Here is an 18,080-nt window from a genome sequence, read left to right as displayed (position 1 = left end):
TGGTACTTCTTTGTATAAGTCATCATAATCTCTGCTCCATCAGTGTTAACCACATTTTCATAGCTGTATTGAAATTTGAAATAGCATTAGATAGCCAGTGGCAAGTAGAATAGATTTGTGATGGATATCAATGACTGACTTAACTTCCCAACGTTAGATTATTGATTGCTATATTTTTCATTGGGAAGGTTACTTCTTGGATCATAGAATGTAGTCATGATGCTGAAGGAGAGCAACAGAGCCTAACAATGCTAGAAATATTTTTGGCAAGCATATCGCAGCAAAACTTGATGTGATCCAATGAGATCTCATGATTGATGGAGTTGATCACTTATATTGCACAGAATGTATGGTAATAGAAACAAGTTACTTTGCATGTGGAGAAGCTACATGAAAATGATGAACAGGAATGATATCACCAATGATTTATTGACTTTGCCACAAAAATGAAAACATTCAACATGAAGTATGTGTATTCTGAAAATGAAACAGCAGGCTTAACTAAAAATATGGATGAACCATTACCTTCTTGACTAGTGTCAACCTTTAAAAATTATTGATCCTCAACCTTTCCAAAGGTCACTATAATTAACTATGTTGAACGGATGAGACCAGACTAACCTTCAAGTTTCAGGATTACCTCATCATTATTCTTAATTTCAACATCTCATCCTCATGATCCAAAGCACATATTCTACCCAACTCGAAAATTTAAATTTGAAAAGTGCATTTGTTTCTTAAAATATTAATACTTTTTTTTCCCCTTTGTTCCTGACATTTCCCCAAGTTCTGTAATGGCTTACTTTAAATGTTTCAATAATTTGGTGGCTTGGCAAAATTATAGAAGAGAACAAAAATTGGTGGATTAACTACACTCAACTTTATTATCAAAAAAGGAGAGAGTGTGGCACACATGCTGTCAAACATCAAAATCAGGAAGCTGATCTCTGCTCTCTCAAACTTCACCATTCCTGTACCTCATTGCAAGGTATGGCAACTTACCCATTAAATATGCCAGAAAATACTGGGGTTGTACATTCAAGCAGAGATGAATTTTTTTTTGTAAAAATTCAATATATTTCAATTACTGCCAACAACCACCCCGTACAAAACATATCACTTTTAAACAGATGCCCTACTCATTAAGGCTTTAATTATTGTTGGAGGATTATAAAAATTGCATACTGTGTGATTTATGCCTTTAATCCCTTTCATAATTCTAATTTCTGTTTCCCTTGGTTTCATTTTCCATACATTAAGATAGCACGTTAAGATACACTGCCAGAGTCAAAACTTCAGACTCAAATGAAAATTCTTCAGTGCAATTAAAGGAGACAGACCATTCCTGGTAAGAACAATGACTGCAGATGCTGAAAATCAAATACTGGATTAGTGGTGCTGGAAGAGCACAGCAGTTCAGGCAGCATCCAACGAGCAGCGAAATCAACGTTTCGGGCAAAAGCCCTTCATCAGGAATAAAGGCAGTGAGCCTAAAGCATGGAGAGATAAGCTAGAGGAGGGTGGGGGTGGGGAGAGAGTAGCATAGAGTACAATGGGTGAGTGGGGGAGGGGATGAAGGTGATAGGTCAAGGAGGAGAGGGTGGAGTGGATAGGTGGAAAAGAAGATAGGCAGGTCGGACAAGTCAAGGAGTTAGTAACTGAGCTGCAAGTTTGAAACTAGGATGAGGTGGGGGAAAGGGAAATGAGGAAGCTGTTGAAGTCCACATTGATGCCCTGGGGTTGAAGTGTTCCGAGGCGGAAGATGAGGCGTTCTTCCTCCAGTCGTCTGGTGGTGAGGGAGCGGCGGTGAAGGAGGCCCAGGACCTCCATGTCCTTGGCAGAGTGGGAGGGGGAGTTGAAATGTTGGGCCACGGGGCGGTTTGGTTGATTGGTGCGGGTGTCTCGGAGATGTTCCCTAAAGCGCTCTGCTAGGAGGCGCCCAGTCTCCCCAATGTAGAGGCAACCGCATCGGGAGCAACGGATACAATAAATGATATTGGTGGATGTGCAGGTGAAACTTTGATGGATGTGGAAGGCTCCTTTAGGGCCTTGGATGAAGGTGAGGGAGGAGGTGTGGGCACAGGTTTTACAGTTCCTGCGGTGGCAGGGGAAAGTGCCAGAATGGGAGGGTGGGTCGTAGGGGGGTGTGGGCCAGAATGGGAGGGTGGGTCGTAGGGGGGTGTGGGCCAGAATGGGAGGGTGGGTCGTAGGGGGGTGTGGTGGTCTAGTTCACAGGCAAGTCCCAGGTGCCCTTTCAAGGGCGTGGCTACATCCTGACTTGGCAATATCCACAAATAACACAGAAGCCCAGAAACTGTGGTAAACTGTAACTCCAATTAATGGTGAGCATCACTCCTTGACCCATGACAACAAAATCTGTGACTAAGTAGCATTTCACGATAGCGTTGATATGAGGTGTGTGATTAACATATTTTAACATGATTTAATTTAGAGCTTGGATGTGAATTAGCACCATGTGTTTTAAGCGCTGTCTGAAGCAATTTAATTTTTAACCTGTAAGTATTTCTACAGCTGTGGGGATTTTTCTTAAAAGTAAATAGTCTGAGTGATAGTTCTTCAAACCTAACAAGAATTCGCTTTCATTGGGGAGAATTTCTAAAAGAAAAGAAAATAAATTTGTGCATTAGGCTTTCAATTTAGGATATTCTAGAAATTGTGTTTTTCTTTTGATTATGGAAACACTCATAACTTGGAAAAAGATTCTGGATTTCAGTTTGCATAAGTCTTTGCTGAAGCTGGATGTATAAAACAATCGTGCAAGATGAAAAGAATTGGGCTACAAGTGTTAAGAAACAGATTACCTCCATGTAAGGAGTTTAGTTTGAAAGTTCCAGACCAAGTGTGTTTAGTTAAAGCACTAAAGGAGCTATTTGAAGCTGGGAAAAATCTAAGCTCAGTTCAATCAAGATTCAAGGAAGAGTCCATCAAATTCTTAAGGTAAAGAATTGAAGCCGCAGTTAAATTAATCCCTGCAGATGGGAATTCTCTCTTCAGTGAGCACTATAAAGAAATGATTTTCGGAGTAATGGGTTCATGTTTTATATTATTTCAAACTGTTTAAATTTGTGAAATGCTTAAGTAGTTCACTTTATTCTATTTTATCAAATTTCTTTTGCATAATACTTGTTTAATTGTTAAAACCAAATCCGCACTTTTATTTCAGTGAAAGTTCACTTTGTTAGAAGCTTTAAAAAGCACGAGCTACTAAGTCAGATTTCATTTTGGGATCTGACTTCTCCATAATAACTTTCAAAAGCTGATTGGGGGGCAGATGTTCGCAGGTAAAGGGGCGGCTGGAAAATGGGAAGCCTTCAGGAATGAGATAACGAAAATGTAGACACAGTAAATTCCTGTTAGGGTGAAAGGAAAGGCTGGTAGGTATAGGGAATGCTGAATGACTAAAGAAATTGAGGGTTTGGTCAAAAAAAGGAAACATATGTTAGGTATAGGCAGGATAGATCGAGTGAATCCTTAGAAGAATATAAAGGCAGTAGGAGTATACTTAACAGGGAAATCAGAAGGGCAAAAAGGGGACATGGCAAATAAAGTTAAGGAGAATCCAAAGGGTTTTATAAATGCATTAAGGACAAAAGGGTAACTAGGGAGAGAATAGGGCCCCTCAAAGATTAGCAAGGCAGCCTTTGCGTGGAGCTGCAGGAAATGGGGCAGATACTAAATAAATATTTTGCATCAGTATTTACTGTGGAAAAGGATATGAAAGATATAGAATGTAGGGAAATAGACAGTGACATCTTGAAAAATTTCCATATTACAGAGGAGGAAGTGTTAGATGCCTTGAAACACAAAAAAAGTGTATACATCCCCAGGACCTGATCAAGAGTACCCTAGCACTCTGTGGGAAACCAGCGAAGTGATTACTGGGCCTCTTACTGAGATATTTGTATCATCGATAGTCACAGGTGAAGTGCCAGAAAACTGGAGGTTGGATAATGTGGTGCCACTGTTTAAGAAAAGTGGTAAGGACAAGCCAGGGAACTATAGCCCAGTGAGTCTGACATCAGTGATGGGCAGGTTGTTGGAGGGAATCCTAAGGGACAGGATGTATATGTATTTGGAAAGACAAGGACTGACTAGGGATAGTCAACATGGCTTTATGTGTGGGAAATCATGTCTCAAAAACTTGATTGAGTTTTTTTGAAGTAGTAACAGAGGATTGATGAGGGCAGAGTGGTAGATGTGATTTATCTGGACTTCAGTTAGGTGGTTGACAAGATTCCCCGTGGGAGACTGGTGAGCATGTTAGATCTCATGGAATACAGGGAGAACTAGCCATTTGGATACAGAACTGGCTCAAAAGGTAGAAGTCAGAGGGTGTTGGTGGAGGGTTGTTTTTCAGACTGGAGGCCTGTGACCAGTGGACTGCCACAAGGATCGGTTCTGGGTCCACTAATTCTCATCATTTATAGAAATTATTTGGATGTAAGCATAAGAGATATGATTAGTAAATTTGCTGATGACCCCAAAATTGGAGATGTAGAGAACACCGAAAAAGGTGACCTCAGATTACAATGGGAAGTTGATCAGATGGGCCAATGGGCTGAGAAGTGGCAGATGGAGTTTAATTTAGATAAATGAGGTGCTGCATTTTGGGAAAGCAAATCTTGGCAGGACTTATACACTTCATGGGAAGGTCCTAAGGAGCGTTGCTAAACAAAGAGACCATGGAGTACAGGTTCATAGCTCCTTGAAAGTGGAGTTGCAGGTAGATAGGATAGTGAAGAAGGTGTTTGGTATGCTTTCCTTTATCGGTCAGAGTATTGAGTACAGGGGTTGGGAGGTAATGTTGCGGCTATACAGGACATTGGCTAGACCACTGTTGGAATATTGCATGCAATTCTGGTCTCCTTTGTATTGGGAAGATGCTGTGAAACTTGAAAGGGTCCAGAAAAGACTTACAAGGATGTTGCCAGGTTTGGAGGATTTGAGCATTTGAGCATTAGGGAGAGGCTGAATAGGCTGGGGCTGTTTTCCCTGGAGCGTCGGAGACTGAGGGGTGACCTTATAGAGGTTTACAAAATCATGAGGAGCATGGATAGGATAAATAGGCAAAGTCTTTACCCTGGGGTGGGGGAGTCCAGAATTAGAGGGCATATGTTTAGGGTGAAAGGGGAAAGATATAAAGAGACCTTTTTCACGTAGAGGGGGGTATGTCTACGGAATGAGCTGCCAGAGGAAGTGGTGGAGGCTAGTACAATTGCAACATTTAAGAGGCATTTGGATGGGTGTATGAATAGGAAGGTTTTGGAGGGATATGGGCCAGGTGCTGACAGGCGGGACTAGATTGGGTTGGGATATCTGGTCGGCATGGACAAGTTGGACCGAAGTGTCTGCTTCTGTGCTGTACATCTCTAGGACTCTAATAGCTGAGATCATAACACAATGTAAAATCATCCAAGTAGTGCATCAAAAGTGTTCCGAGCATAAAAATAAAGGATGGCTTTTTTCTAAGATTTAAAGAAAAATTACAATGTATGCACAACAGCATTGTTTAATGCTATTTGGGCACGCAATTGCATTAACTTGATTTTTAGGCACATTATGCTTAATCAAAACAGGATGTAGCTGTCAAATTACTGTCGGAAATGATCTTAAGTAATTTGCTTGAGAAACCTCAAGAACGTTTAGATCTAAATCATTTTTGATTTCTTCTTCTTATTTAAAAGGACATTGTTTTCAACTGAACTGTAAATGGTCCCAATCACTTAACTGACTGCATCAAAGAATACCATATAAACAAAAAGATGGTATTTGGATCATCGTCTATGTGTTCGTCAGCTCCTGCGCCATTCCTTTGCTCTTTTCCTATAAGCACTGAAAACCTTTTATTTAAATGTTTATACAACTCCTTTTATAAAATTCTTATTAAATAAGCTTTCTCCATCCCTTTCAGCAGTGCATTAAAATGCAACAACAAAAATGCAACATTTAAAGATTTGAGCATATATATCTATATACAGACACATCAGGTTTCACTATTCCTGTTCTTCAACATCCCAGTTAAAAATCTTAGTTAATATTGTCTATCCTCACTCCTCCAACCAAAATTTATCATTTCACACTTGAGGATTACATTTGCTCTATCATGTCTGCCAATTTCACCAGACTATATTTTTCTCAAGTCAATTATCATCCTGACTGGTTAGCAAATTTGTGTTTTGTACGAATCTGCAAACCTCAATTATAGCCTATGCACCCAAGTTCAGGTCATTAATATTTAATAAAAAGTAAAGGGGTCCTCATACACAAACAGAGACAACATAATTGAGGGGAAAATAACTGTTCAGCTCCACCTCAAACTCATGGATTTTAAATTATGCTTATGGTTTACGATTTGGCAATTGGTCAAGATAGCAAAAAATGATAGTGGAGGGGCAGAAAGCTTTAGAGAGAAAATTCCAGTGCAGGGAGCCTCAGCAGTTAGAAATGTGCCTTTGCATTATAATTAAAGGCAGTCAGCATGGCTTTGAGAGGGGCAGGTCATGCCTCACAAACCTTATTGAATTCTTTGAGGTGGTGTCAATTCAGGTTGATGACAGTCAAGCAGTGGATGTGGCATACATGGATTTCAGCAAGGCATTTGATAGGGTTCCCCATTGTAGGCTCATTCATAAAGTCAGGAAGTATGGGATACAGGGAGATTTGGCTATCTCGATTTAGAATTGGCTGGCTGACAGAAGGCAAAGAGTGGTTGTAGATGGAAAATATTCTGACTGGAGGACAGTACTGAGTGGGGTCCCGCAGGACTCTGTTCTTGGGCCTCTGCTCTTTGTAGTTTTTATAAATGACTTGGATGAGGAGGTTGAGGGGTGGGTTAGTAAATTTGCAGATGACACAAAGGTTGGAGGTGTCATCGATAGTATAGAGGGCTACTGCAGGTTGCAGCGTGACATAGACAGGATGCAGAGCTGGGCTGAGAAATGGCAGATGGAGTTCAACCTGGATAAATGCGAAGTGATGCATTTTGGAAGGTCGAACTTGAATGCTGAATGTAGGATTAAAGACAGGATTCTTGGCAGAGTGGAGGTTCAGAGGGATCTGGGTGTGCAAGTACATAGATCCCTCAAAGTTGCCACCCAAGTGGATAGGGTTGCTAAGAAAGCATATGGTGTTTTGTCTTTCATTAACAGGGGTATCGAGTTTAAGAGCCACGTGGTTTTGTTGCGGCTCTACAAGTCCCTGGTGAGACCACACTTGGAATACGGTGTCCAGTTCTGGTCACCCTACTATAGGAAAGATAGAGGTTTTGGAGAGGGATCAAAGAAGGTTTATCAGGATGCTGCCTGGACTGGAGGACTTGCCATATGAAGTAAGGTTGAATAAGCTTGGACTTTTCTCTCTGGAGAGGAGGAAGAGAGGACACCTGATAGAGGTGTACAAAATAATGAGGGGAATAGATAGAGTCAATAGCCAGAGACTTTTCCCCAGGACAGGAGAAGTCATAGTTTGAAGATATTATAAGAAAGGTATAAAGGAGACTTCAGAGGTAGGTTCTTTACGCAGAGAGTTGTGAATGCATGGAATGCATTGCCAGTTGAGGTGGTGGAAGCGAAGTCATTGGGGACATTTAAGCGACTGCTGGACATGCACATGGATAGCTGTGAGTTGAGGGGTGCGTAGGTTAAGTAACTATATTTTACATTAGGATTAAGTCTTGGCACAACATCGTGGGCCTAAGGGCCTGTTCTGTGCTGTACTTTTCTATGTTCTATGTACTGTTAATCATTAGCCATTCCCAGTTGCTACACAATATTGCTTTTTTTCCAAACTACGCAAGAAATAGATCTACTCACCTTTGTTCGTGTTTTCACTTTGGACTTAGTCTTCTGCTTCCTTTTAAGTTTCTTCTTGCTCAAACCTTTTTTATTTCTGGAACAGCAATGAAAGTTTAAGAGTTAAAGGGCACTACACAACTAAATCTTTCTACACATTGTTCTGCTTAACGTACATTTCATTAACGCTAGTTCGCTGTAACATGATTGCCAAATTTGGGACACTGTTTCTAAAGCATAAAATTTTAAAATGTGCGTTGGCAGTAAACGCGATTACATCGCCAACACTAAGCACTGTTTCTGAAGTGAGAGTTTTCTATAATGCGGGTTTGCACAAGAACGCAACCATCACGTTATAAAAGAACTACCTGTAGCTTTATCAAAATAAAGTGAAACCAAACTTTTGGAAAAATTTAACAAATAAAGTAATTTTGAAAAGGCAATCAGAGTCACAGAGTTGTTACAGCATGGAAACTGACCCTTTGTTCCTACTCAGGAAATGTGGAAGGCAGATGCTGGAGATCAGAATCGAAAAGTGTGGCACTGGAAAAACACAGGCCAGATAGCATCAGAGGAGCAGGAGAATCGACATTTTGGACATAGGTCCTTCATCAGAAATGGTTCAATTTGTCCATTAAACTACTCCTATTTACCAGTGTTTGGCCCATATCTCTCTAAATCCTTCCTATTCCTAACCCCAGCCAGATGCCTTTTGAATGTTGCAATTGTATCATCCTCCTCCACTTCTCCCAGCAGTTCATTCAGTGCACCATCCTCTGCATGAAAAAATTGCACCTTAGGTCCCTTTTAAGTCTTTCCTCTCTCACCTTTAACCTCTGCCTTTTAGTTTTGCACTGCCCTCCCTAGGAAAAAGACCTTGACTCTTCACCCTATCCATGTCCCTCATGATTTTATAAACTTCTATGAGGTCACCCCTCAGGCTCTGATGCTCCAGACAAAAATAGCCTCGGTCTATTTAGCCTCTCCCTATAGCTCAAACCCACCAACCCTAGTGACATCCTTGTTAAGCTTTTTTGCACCCTTTCAAGTTTAATATCTCTCCTATAGCAGAGAGACCAGAACTGATGCACTGTGCCAAAAATGACCTAACCAATGTAGTGTACAGCTGCATCATGACCTCTCAAATCCTAAACTCAATGCACTGAACAGTAAAGGCAACTGTACAAACTGCCTTCTTCACTACCCTACCTCTGACTCCACCTTCACTGAAATATGCAATCATTAAACTAGCACTACATGAATATTTGTATTAACTATCAGGAGCTATTAAACAAATATTAAAAAGGTTTATCTTTAATAATTTGGCACACCAACAATAAATGTAGATTTATCAGTGTGTAATGTATAAAATAGAACAAGGCTACTTTGTAAAAACCCATCTGCCTCAATATAGAAATAATAAGTTATTTTAATAAGGCAAGAATTCTAATGGCTTTTTTTGATGGATTGTAATTTTGTGCTCCACATTTTTCCAATTCACCTTACAGTAGCCTTCACATAGATTCTGGCGAGCAAGGGATTTACCTCTTCGCACAGTGCTGAATTTGTATTTTGAAGTGCCTTCACTCAATTGTATTAGTGTGTAAATCAGATCCTCAACGTAAATGGGCTCAGCCCAGTATTTTGAACTATTTCAAAAACCTTTGTTCATTCAAGTTTAAAAGTAGGAAACGATTTTTGTGAATAATGTACTTGCTGACATTACAATATCAAAAATTGAAATTTTCAGCAGCACAAGAGTTTTATTTGTAAAAATCTGCTTCAAAATGGGATGGAGTGATTCTCTACCTAAATTAATGATAAAATTGGACAAATATTCAAGATCCCTTGCCTTACAGGGCATTCTACATGAAAAGCAGGACTTTCTTCCCTGCAAAGTGGAACAATATTCAATTTACATTGTTCAAGTATACAACTTACAGTACATGTATCACTCTCCATAAATTTGACATCATAAACACCTTTTTCTATTGTTGTAATATTATCCATTTGGCTCCTGTTTCAACACACCAACTAAAACCTTGATCAGTGTTTCTGTCAACTTCATGCTAGATTATGTGTTCTCCACAGCAGCCTCCCATCCTCCATCCTGCTCAAATTTTTGCTCATCCAAAGCTTTCCTGATCATATCATAATCTGCATCAAATCCCACTCATCTGTCATCCCCATGTTAGCTGATGTAGAATAGCGCCCAGCAATTCAACATCTCCATTTTAAAATCCTCATCCTGTTGCCCAAACTCCTTTAAGGCCTTCATCCATTCCTTCTCTCTGTAACCTCGTCCAACACTCCTTGAAAACTCCACATTTTCCCAACTGAGTATGTAAATCGTCCTAACTCCATCTACATCACCACGAGAAGTCTTGTCTTCAACCTTTTGGATTCAAAGCCCTTGAATTCTGTCCCGAGTCTCTTCAACTTGCTTTCCTCCTGCAAGATTCTTTTAAAGCATGCTTCTGACCAATCTTGTAGCCAGTCCTGTTAATATTCCCTCCTTTGGCTAAATGTTTATTTTCACATTATGCCACGTGAAACATTATGCTATGTGTTCCTATAGTAAAAGATGAGATTGAAACTTGTTGTACGATGCATATTTTGATCTTTCCAAGTATAACAGATGTTCATATCTTTGTTTCTCCAAGGAAAATGCCAAATAAAGTACTCTGATAAAAATAAATCCACTGCTTCACAAAACAATAATGCTGTGTCATTTGATGGTTCCTCTCCTCCTTTAAATGAGAGAAACATGGCTATCTTTTTTAGAAACTCGTGGAAAATCCTAGGATCATGTGATTGGTATTGATTTTGTGAAGCATACATAGATTCAGGTAAGCATTTGCAATGAAAAAATAAGCCCTCCGGCATCTTTTCCTATAAACTTCTGGGGTTCAAGAATATGGAGGACATATCTAGTTATGAAATATACAATTAATTCCTCAATATATTTCATCACTTTTTTTCAAAATTTAGACATATTACTGTCCTGATAAAACCAAACTAAGTTCACAACCTAAAGGACCACAATCATGAGTTACTTCAAAATTGTGTGCATTCAGGTTCCTTCAAAAAAAACAAATTATGCCAATTAGAAATATTCTCAAAGTGGCTACAAAAACCTTTTTTGCAAAGACCATTACTAGGATAAGAAATAATAAACAACAAAATTCTATTGAAACTAATAAGCTTAAAAGAAAGTAAAGTATTTAGCCATTACAGTTCAACTTTCTTATTCAGTGAGGGGATTGAGAGCTTCACTGGTTGGGCCAGCAGTTACAGCCCATTTTACCCATCCTTGACAATATGGCAGTGAAATGCCTTTTTGAACCAGTGCAGTTCATTTCCCGTCAGTAGACCTAAAATATTGAGTGTGTTCCACGAGTTTGACCCGCAACAGTGAAGGAACAGCAATATATTTCCAAGTCAGGATGAGATGTGACTTGAAGGAGAATTTTCAGGTGATTGCGTCCCCCTACGTATCTGCAGCTTTTGTCCTTCTAGATGGTGACAGTTATGAATTTCAAAGGTGCTGTCCATGGAGACTTGCTGAATTTCTGCAGTACATTTTGTAGATGGTACACACTGCTGCTGAGCTTTTCCAGAATACAAGACTTCTAGCATTCACTATCGTCTAATATCACTTTTTTTTAAAAAAAATCAGACTAGTCTCGCATTATTAAATTAAAACTGGACTACTTCACTGGTCACACCAAAGAATTCAGATCCAATTTGCACAAGATTTAGTATGAGCAAAGCAATTATACATCCAAGGATTGGATTTCTGAACTGGTCTTTAAAGTCTCAGAACTGAAATCTACTTCAGCTAAATGTCACCTTCAGGGAAGCTTTGCTTACTCAACTTAGAATTGAGGATACTCCCCAGATGGGTTTGCAATTGGCTTCTGTGATATGTCATATTAGACCAAACCCAAGAACGCAGAACTTCTGTATGCTAACCAATCCTGACCTCTGCTTACTCCACATCTGTTCCATTGACATTTTTTCTCCATTACCAATCTTGTTGGACTGCTCAAATTGTTGACTTGAGCAACCTTTACACTTTAGGATACTGGCCTGTAGCATGTTGAAGAGGTGGGGCAAATTACTAGGTTGCTTTTCCTATTTTAAGCAGGAGTACTCCTCTCTCAAAATTAGCAGTTTTTGGACAATTCATTTTGCATTGGACAAATGGATCATCAGCAGATAGACGTGAGCTTGTTTGTGATCAAAGGTGACTTTTTTCATTTAAGTCCCATCATCTTCTGAATCTATACATTCTACACATCCAGCCAAGATCAGTACTACTAATCCCCCAACTAAAATATCATTTATATCAAAGCCCATTATCCTCAAAAATCAAAACTTTGTTTTCTCTGAAAATTCATAAACACAATTTATCATGTAAAACAGTGGCAAGCTTTTTGTTATCCCAACATGGTACTTTGAATCCAATAGAAAATAAAGAAATAATATTCAACATTTCTTGGAATGAGACTTGTGACTCCTTGCAAAACCCAGCTTACCATTGCTGTATCAGTTTGAGTTTAAAAGCTGTGGGAACTTTATAAACATCCACTCTATGCTTTCTCTAAAGCACTGCCTTAAACGGAGACTCATTTCCTTATCTTCAATTGGGTCAATGGGCTGAAGAGTGGCAAATGGAGTGTAATTTGGATAAGTGTGAGGTATTACATTTCGGTAAAATCAAAGACAAGGCTTACACAATTGTAAGTAGAGTCTTAGCCTGTGTTGTAGAACAAAGAGACTTAAGATTCAGGTACATAATTCTTTGACATTGGCAGCACATAGGGTGGCACAGTGGCTCAGTGGTTAGCACTTCTGCCTCAGCACCAGGATCCCAGGTGTGGAGTTTGCACATTCTCCCCGTGTCTGTGTGGGTTTCCTCCGGGTGCTCCAGTTCCCTCCCACAGTCCAAAGATGTGCAAGTCAGGTGAACTGGCCATACTAAATTGCCCATAACATGAGGTGCATTAGTCAGAGGGGAAACAGGTCTGGGTAGATTACTCTTCGGAGGGTCGGTGTGGACTGGTTGGACCGAAGGGCCTGTTTCCACACTGTAGGTAATCTAATCTAATCTAATCTACAGTTAGGATGATTAAGGTAGCTTTGTCATGCTTGCCCTCATTGCTCAGACCTATGAGTATGAGTTGGGATGGGTTAGGGTTAGTGAGGCCTCTTCTGGATTACTGTGTCCAGTCTGGTTACCCTATTTTTTGGAAGGATATTATTAAGCTGGAGAAGGCTCAGAAAAGTTTTTCCAGGAAGTTACCAGGAATGGAGGGTTTGAGTTATAAGGAGAGGCTGGGAATATTTTTTCCCACTGAAGCGTACGAGGTTGAGATATGACCTTATAGAGGTTTATAAAATAATGGTATAGATAAGGTGAATAAATGGCAGGTGTCTTTTCCCTAGGGTGGGAGCTTTGAAGAATAAGGGACATGTTTAAGATGTCCTTATAATGGTTTAGTTCAGGATTATGGTCGGTATAGACTGGTTGGATTGAATGCTCTGTTACTGTGCCGAATGACTTATGACTCTCACTCACATCACCCATGTTCCTCAAACGAGGAGGAATCTGGTCTTCACATAGCAAGCATAAAAAGACAAGTCGTTTAGCCCATTTCATACAGAATTACCAACACCATAAATATTCCAAGTAAATTTTTGTATTAATACCTCAAGGTGAAGAGCACAAGATACATGTTAATCACTCTTCCCACTTTCATTATCTGAGCGAAACATCCTACATAGTTCAAGACATCACCTCCTAACATTCAAAGAAAGATTTCTGGCTTACAACGCAGAAAATTACCAAAGACAAAAATTCACAACACAATGGCAAAACAATGCAAAAAATACTTGGGATGACTGATTCAAGATGAAAGCCTATCCTGCAACTATAATAATGCATTTTAAAATAGAAAAACTGCTGTTATATTTAAGAAAATCAGTTTATGACCTTTACCATTAGCTACTTTACAACTACTAGCTAGCAGCCCAAGTTGTTTATGTTGTCTGAGAAGCCTGAAAAACAAATAAATGCATTCAACTATTCATCTTGGTCTGACCAAGTAAAGAAATGCAAATTTAAATTGCAGGCAAATTAGATTAGCATTAAGAATTAAATTATAATTTGGGAAACTATACACTCCAATAAAATTTATCTCCCCAAATGAACACTTGTCATTCATATGCTCGATTTCACACATTTCCTCGCAACTAAATGGTGCTTATGCTCACATCAAAATTTCTGTTAACATATAAGAGTTAATTTACAAAACTTTACATAATCGCCCATCTAATCATTCATTCTGCAAAATAAAGTGATCAAAAGTTACTGGAAGAGTGACTTTAAAGATTCTGGCATTTCCAACTTAATCTAAACAATTAAAATGCAAATAAAGCAGCCTTATCTGCACTTATATTAATTTGTTAATTTATTCTGAGTTTAATTCTTAAGGGGCTGGAGATACACAATGACTTACTTCCACCCAAATATCATTGTTGTCACAACAGTGGCTAAATGCTAATTAAAATACTTTAGTCAAATGTTAAAATTTGCAAATAACAGCAACATACAATTAAACCTGGTGTGCAGTTCCAAAAAGGTCATGGTACTCATCTTCAACTGAGCAAAGGTCAAACTGAATAATGCCAGGAAGAAATTTTTTTTAAATAATTTGGTATTAAACATTTTTAAGGAGAAACCTTTGCAATATATATCACCAGAAATATACATGGAATGCTATTATTAAAATTTTAAAACTTAATTGAAAATAGTCTCCCAGTTCCACACAGGCTATCTGATTTCCAGTTTATTTAGGATACAGACAATCTTGTTTGAAGAAGTTAGATGGAATAATTGTCCCCGAAGAAAACAACAGGAATTTGAAAACCAGGCATTAACTTCAGTAAGAGTCGAGAGTGCGGTGCTGGAAAAGCATAGCAAGTCAGACAGCATCAGAGGAGCAGGCGAATCAGTGTGTCGGGCATAAGCCCTTCATCAGGAAGGGCTTACCCATTAACTTGGGTCAGACAAGTGTAAGAAGTAAAATAAAGCTTCAAATAGCTAAGAAACTAATGTTCACCCGTCATTCTTTTAAAAATGATCAACAGTTAGTAATTTAATTATATGTTTGTTGAAAAAAATTCAATCTTGAGTGACAAAATCTGCCTTTAAGTTCTAGAAAAATGCACATGAACCACGGGACTTTTCATAAACATACTGTTTGCAACAAACTATTCCTTACAAGACAATTAAAGCATTGTAGTTATGTTCACATCGACGTCATTTTAAAAGAGAAACTGCCCTGGTTTCAAATTTACCAAAACTAAATCTATTACTTCGCAACAGTTTAGATCATTTAACTATTTCAATAGCTGCCTCACTAATTTTGTCTGCAAATTTTTTTTGGTTGCAAGTGAATTTTAGTCTGAATTGCGCAGTGAGATACGGACGGATGGAGAGGACAGCAAGTAGCCACTAGATTTATAGTTGGCTGTTCCAGTGAAGTACTCAGCCACTGCATAACTGCAGCTTGAGTTTAAGCGGTACAAAATTTGAGACTTTATTTCAATATTCAGTAGCTAATCCCTTGTTTGCTAATTTAATAAATATGGTGAGAGACAAAAGAACATGATCACCTTATTGGGATTGTATTATCGAGCACCTAATAGTCAGTGGGAAATTGAGAAACAAATTTGTAAGGAGATCTCAGATATCTGTAAGAATAGTAGGGTGATTATGGTAGGGGATTTTAACTTTGCAAAGATAGATTGTGACTGCCATGGTGTTAAGGGTTTAAGATGGAGAGGAATTTCTGAAGTGTGTACAAGAAAATTTTCTGATTCAGTATGTGGATGTACCTATAGGAGAAGGTGCAAAACTTGACCTGCTCTTGGGAAATAAGGCAGGGCAGGCGACCGAGGAGCATTTTGGGGCCAGCAACCATAATTCTATTAGTTTTAATATAGTGATGGAAAAGAACAGACCAGATCTGAAAGTTGAAGTTCTCAATCGGAGTCGGAGGAAGGTTAATTTTGAAGGTATTAGGCAAGAACTTTCAAAAGCTGACTGGGGGCAGATGTTCGCAGGTAAAGGGACGGCTGGAAAATGGGAAGACTTCAGAAATAAGATAATGAGAATCCAGGCACCGTATATTCCTGTTAGGGACAAAGGGAAGGCTGGGAATAAAGAAATTGAGGGTTTGGTTAAGAAAAAGAAGGAAGCATACATCAGGTGAAAGACAGGAGAGATCGAGTGAATTCTTCGAAGAGTATCAAGGCAGTAGGAGTATACTTAAGAGAAATCAGGAGGGCAAAAAGGGAACATGAGATAGCTTTGACAAATAAAGTTAAGGAGAATCCAAAGGGTTTTTATAAATACATTAAGAACAAAAGTGTAACTAGAGAGAGAGAATAGGACCCCTCAAAGGTCAGCAAGGCAGCCTTTGTGTAGAGCTACAGAGGATGGGGGAGATACTAAATCAGTATTTTGTATCAGTATTTACAGTGGCGTGTGGAAAAGGACATGGAAGTTAGAATGTAGGGAAATAGATGGTGACATCTTCAAAAATGCCCTATTACTGGGGAGGAAGTGCTGGATGTCTTGAAACACATACAAGTGGGTACATCCCTAGGACCCGATCAGGTGGACTCTGTGGGAAGCTGGGGAAGTGATTACTGGCCCCCTGGCTGAGATAGTTGTATCATCGATAGTCACACGTGAAGTGCCAGAAGACTGGAGGTTGGCTAACATGGTGCCACTGTTTAAGAAAGGTGGTAAGGACAAGCCAGGGAACTATAGACCAGTGAGCCTGACATCAGTGGTGGGCAGGTGTTTGGAAGAAATCCTGAGGGACAGGACGTACATGTATTTGGAAATGCAAGGACTGATTAGGGATAGTCAACATGAAATCATGCCTCAGAAACTTGATTGAGTTTTTTGAAGAAGTAACAAAGAGGATTGATGAGGACAGAGCAGTGGACATGATCTGTATAGAAGGAGAAAGTGAGGACTGATCTGTATAGACTTCAGTAAGGTGTTCAACAAGGTTCCCCCAGGGAGACTGGTTAGCAAGGTTAGATCTCACTGAATACAGAGAGAACTAGCCATTTGGATACAGAACTGGCTAAAAGGTGGAAGACAGAGGGTGGTGGTGGTGGGAGGGTTGTTTTTCAGACTGGAGGCCAGTGACCAGTGAAGTGCCACAAGGATCGGTGCTGGATCCACTACTTTTTGTCACTTACATAAATGTTTTGGATGTGAGCATAAGAGGTAGAATTAGTAAGTTTGCAGATGACACCAAAATTGGAGGTGCAGTAGACAGCGAAGGTTACCTCAAATTACAATGGGATTTTGATCAGATGGGCCAATGGGCCGAGGAGTGACAGATGGAGTTTAATTTAGATAAATGTGGGGTGCTGCGCTTTGGGAAAGCAAATCTTAGCATGATGTATACACTTAATGGTGAGGTCCTGGAGAGTATTGATGAACAAAGAGATTTTGGAGTCCAGGATCATAGCTCCATGAAAGTAGTCGCAGGTAGATAGGATAGTGAAGGTGGCATTTGATATGCTTTCCTTTATTGGTCGGAGCATGGAGTATAGGAGTTGGGAAGTCATGTTGCGGCTGTACAGGACTTTTGTTGGGCCTCTTTTGGAATACTGCTGCAATTCTGGTCTCCTTCCTATCGGAAGGATATTGTGAAACTTGAAAGGGATCAGAAAAGATTTACAAGGATGTTGCCAGGGTTGGAGGATTTGAGCGATAGGGAGGGGTTGAATATTCTGGGGCTGCTTTCCCTAAAGCGTTGGAGGTTGAGAGGTGACCTTATCAAGGTTTATAAAATCATGAGGGACTTGGATAGGATAAGTAGACAAGTCTTTTCCCTGGGGTCGGGGAGTCCAGAACTAGAGGGCATAGGTTTAGATTAGATTACTTACAGTGTGGAAACAGGCCCTTCGGCCCAACAAGTCCACACCGCCCCGCCGAAGCACAACCCACCCATACCCCTACATTTACCACTTACCTAACACTACGGGCAATTTAGCATGGCCAATTCACCTGACCTGCACATCTTTGGAATGTGGGAGGAAACCAGAGCACCCGGAGGAAACCCACGCAGACACGGGGAGAACGTGCAAACTCCACACAGTTAGTCACCTGAGGCGGGAATTGAACCCGGATCTCTGGCGTTGTGAGGCAGCAGTGCTAACCACTGTGCCACC

The 18,080-nt window shown here is 39.8% G+C and overlaps 1 protein-coding gene across 16 annotated transcripts in view; it reads right to left on the bottom strand.

Annotated features, from left to right (window-relative positions):
- The window catches only part of mycbp2 (MYC binding protein 2), a 253,347-nt gene that overhangs the window by 197,012 nt on the left and 38,255 nt on the right, over positions 1 to 18,080 (bottom strand). For all 16 annotated transcript variants that reach the window (XM_072577934.1, XM_072577936.1, XM_072577938.1 and 13 more), the window contains exon 2: positions 7,833 to 7,908. In XM_072577934.1, coding sequence (XP_072434035.1) covers positions 7,833 to 7,908 — 76 coding nt within the window. The remainder of the gene's footprint in view (positions 1 to 7,832; positions 7,909 to 18,080) is intronic.

This window comes from Chiloscyllium punctatum, chromosome 9 (assembly GCF_047496795.1).
Source record: "Chiloscyllium punctatum isolate Juve2018m chromosome 9, sChiPun1.3, whole genome shotgun sequence".
NCBI classification, from domain to species: Eukaryota; Metazoa; Chordata; class Chondrichthyes; order Orectolobiformes; family Hemiscylliidae; genus Chiloscyllium; species Chiloscyllium punctatum.
Note: the sequence above shows the minus strand (reverse complement) of the source record. Positions and strands in the feature narration are given on the sequence as shown.